This window comes from Octopus bimaculoides, chromosome 13 (genome assembly GCF_001194135.2).
Source record: "Octopus bimaculoides isolate UCB-OBI-ISO-001 chromosome 13, ASM119413v2, whole genome shotgun sequence".
In the NCBI taxonomy this organism is placed as follows: domain Eukaryota; kingdom Metazoa; phylum Mollusca; class Cephalopoda; order Octopoda; family Octopodidae; genus Octopus; species Octopus bimaculoides.
The window spans coordinates 6,534,441-6,535,666 of NC_068993.1; the positions used below are offsets into that span (position 1 = coordinate 6,534,441).

The window sequence follows — 1,226 nt, forward strand, 5'->3', positions numbered from 1 at the left end:
ATATTTTATGTTTTATTTATATTCTTATAAAATTAATGTGGGATATAGAATGTGGGATATAGAATATGGAATATATAATATAAATAGTAAAATGAAATGAAGTATTGAATGTCTTATTGAATATATGAAATATTGAGTATTAAATATAGAGTATAAAATATATAAGGACTAGTATACTTTCCTGCCTCATGGCAGTCATCAAGGTCCTGTCTGATATATCTGTCTGTCTGTCTGTTCAATGTTTACAGTTTGTCGGCTACAAAGATGACGTCAAGTTTCATGGTATGAAGAAAGACACTCTCCTTTCTTCAAGTGTTTTTATAAGTATGCAAACCAATGATGGCGAGGCACTCAAGATTGATGATGACGATGTGAAGTACAAACTCACCTTGAATTGCAAACAGGTGGAATCGCAAAAACAAATCTCGCTTAAACCAGATGAAGCAAGTGGAAAATATCTTTTAAAAGTGAAGCTAAATAGAATTGGTTTGACGTTTGTGGAAATATCGGAAGTGAATTCAGTTGAAATATGGGGCAAGATTAATGAGATACCAACAAAGAATAACTACCATTTCTATTACTCTTCTCTTAATGGACAACAGGAACCAATAAAGGTGATCGACCTAGAAGGAATCGATGTGAAGCAGAATGAAGAAAAGCTGCATATTACAGTGACAGATCAGGCAGAAGGTTCAGAATTATGTCTTGTTATGAGCACCAGACGTAGGTTTATTTTCTTTATTTTATTTCACTATATTTTTTTTATCTTTATGAAAGACAGAGTTGGCTGAATCATAACCATTCCATATGTAATGCTTTGCAGTATTTCCTCTGGATTGTTATGTTCGGACTTCAAATGCTGCCCACATTGACTCTGCTCTTCATCCTTTCAGGATCGATAAAATAAGAACCAGTTGGACACTGGGGGGGGGGGTCAATGTAGTTGTTTTCTTCCTCTCCTCAAATTTGCAGCATGTGTGTGCTTGTGCAGATATACGTATATATATATATATATATATATATATGTATATATAATTTATATAAGGGCATGGCTACCAATGGTTTCGTGTGAAGAGATCTTCACAATTGTTCAAGCATGTCACAAGGAAATGCTGGTAAACATTTCCCTTTTGGATTGGAATACCATTCAAACACTCATTCTCACTGTTCGATATTAGCGCCTATATATATAATATATATATATAATATGTATGTATATATATATA

At 33.2% G+C, this 1,226-nt stretch overlaps 1 protein-coding gene across 1 annotated transcript in view; it reads left to right on the top strand.

Moving 5' to 3' along the window:
• LOC106869272 (uncharacterized) overlaps window positions 1-1,226 on the top strand; it is a 66,507-nt gene that overhangs the window by 35,368 nt on the left and 29,913 nt on the right. The window contains exon 11 of the mRNA XM_014914944.2: window positions 249-723. Within this exon, the coding sequence (XP_014770430.1) occupies window positions 249-723 (475 nt within the window). The remainder of the gene's footprint in view (window positions 1-248; window positions 724-1,226) is intronic.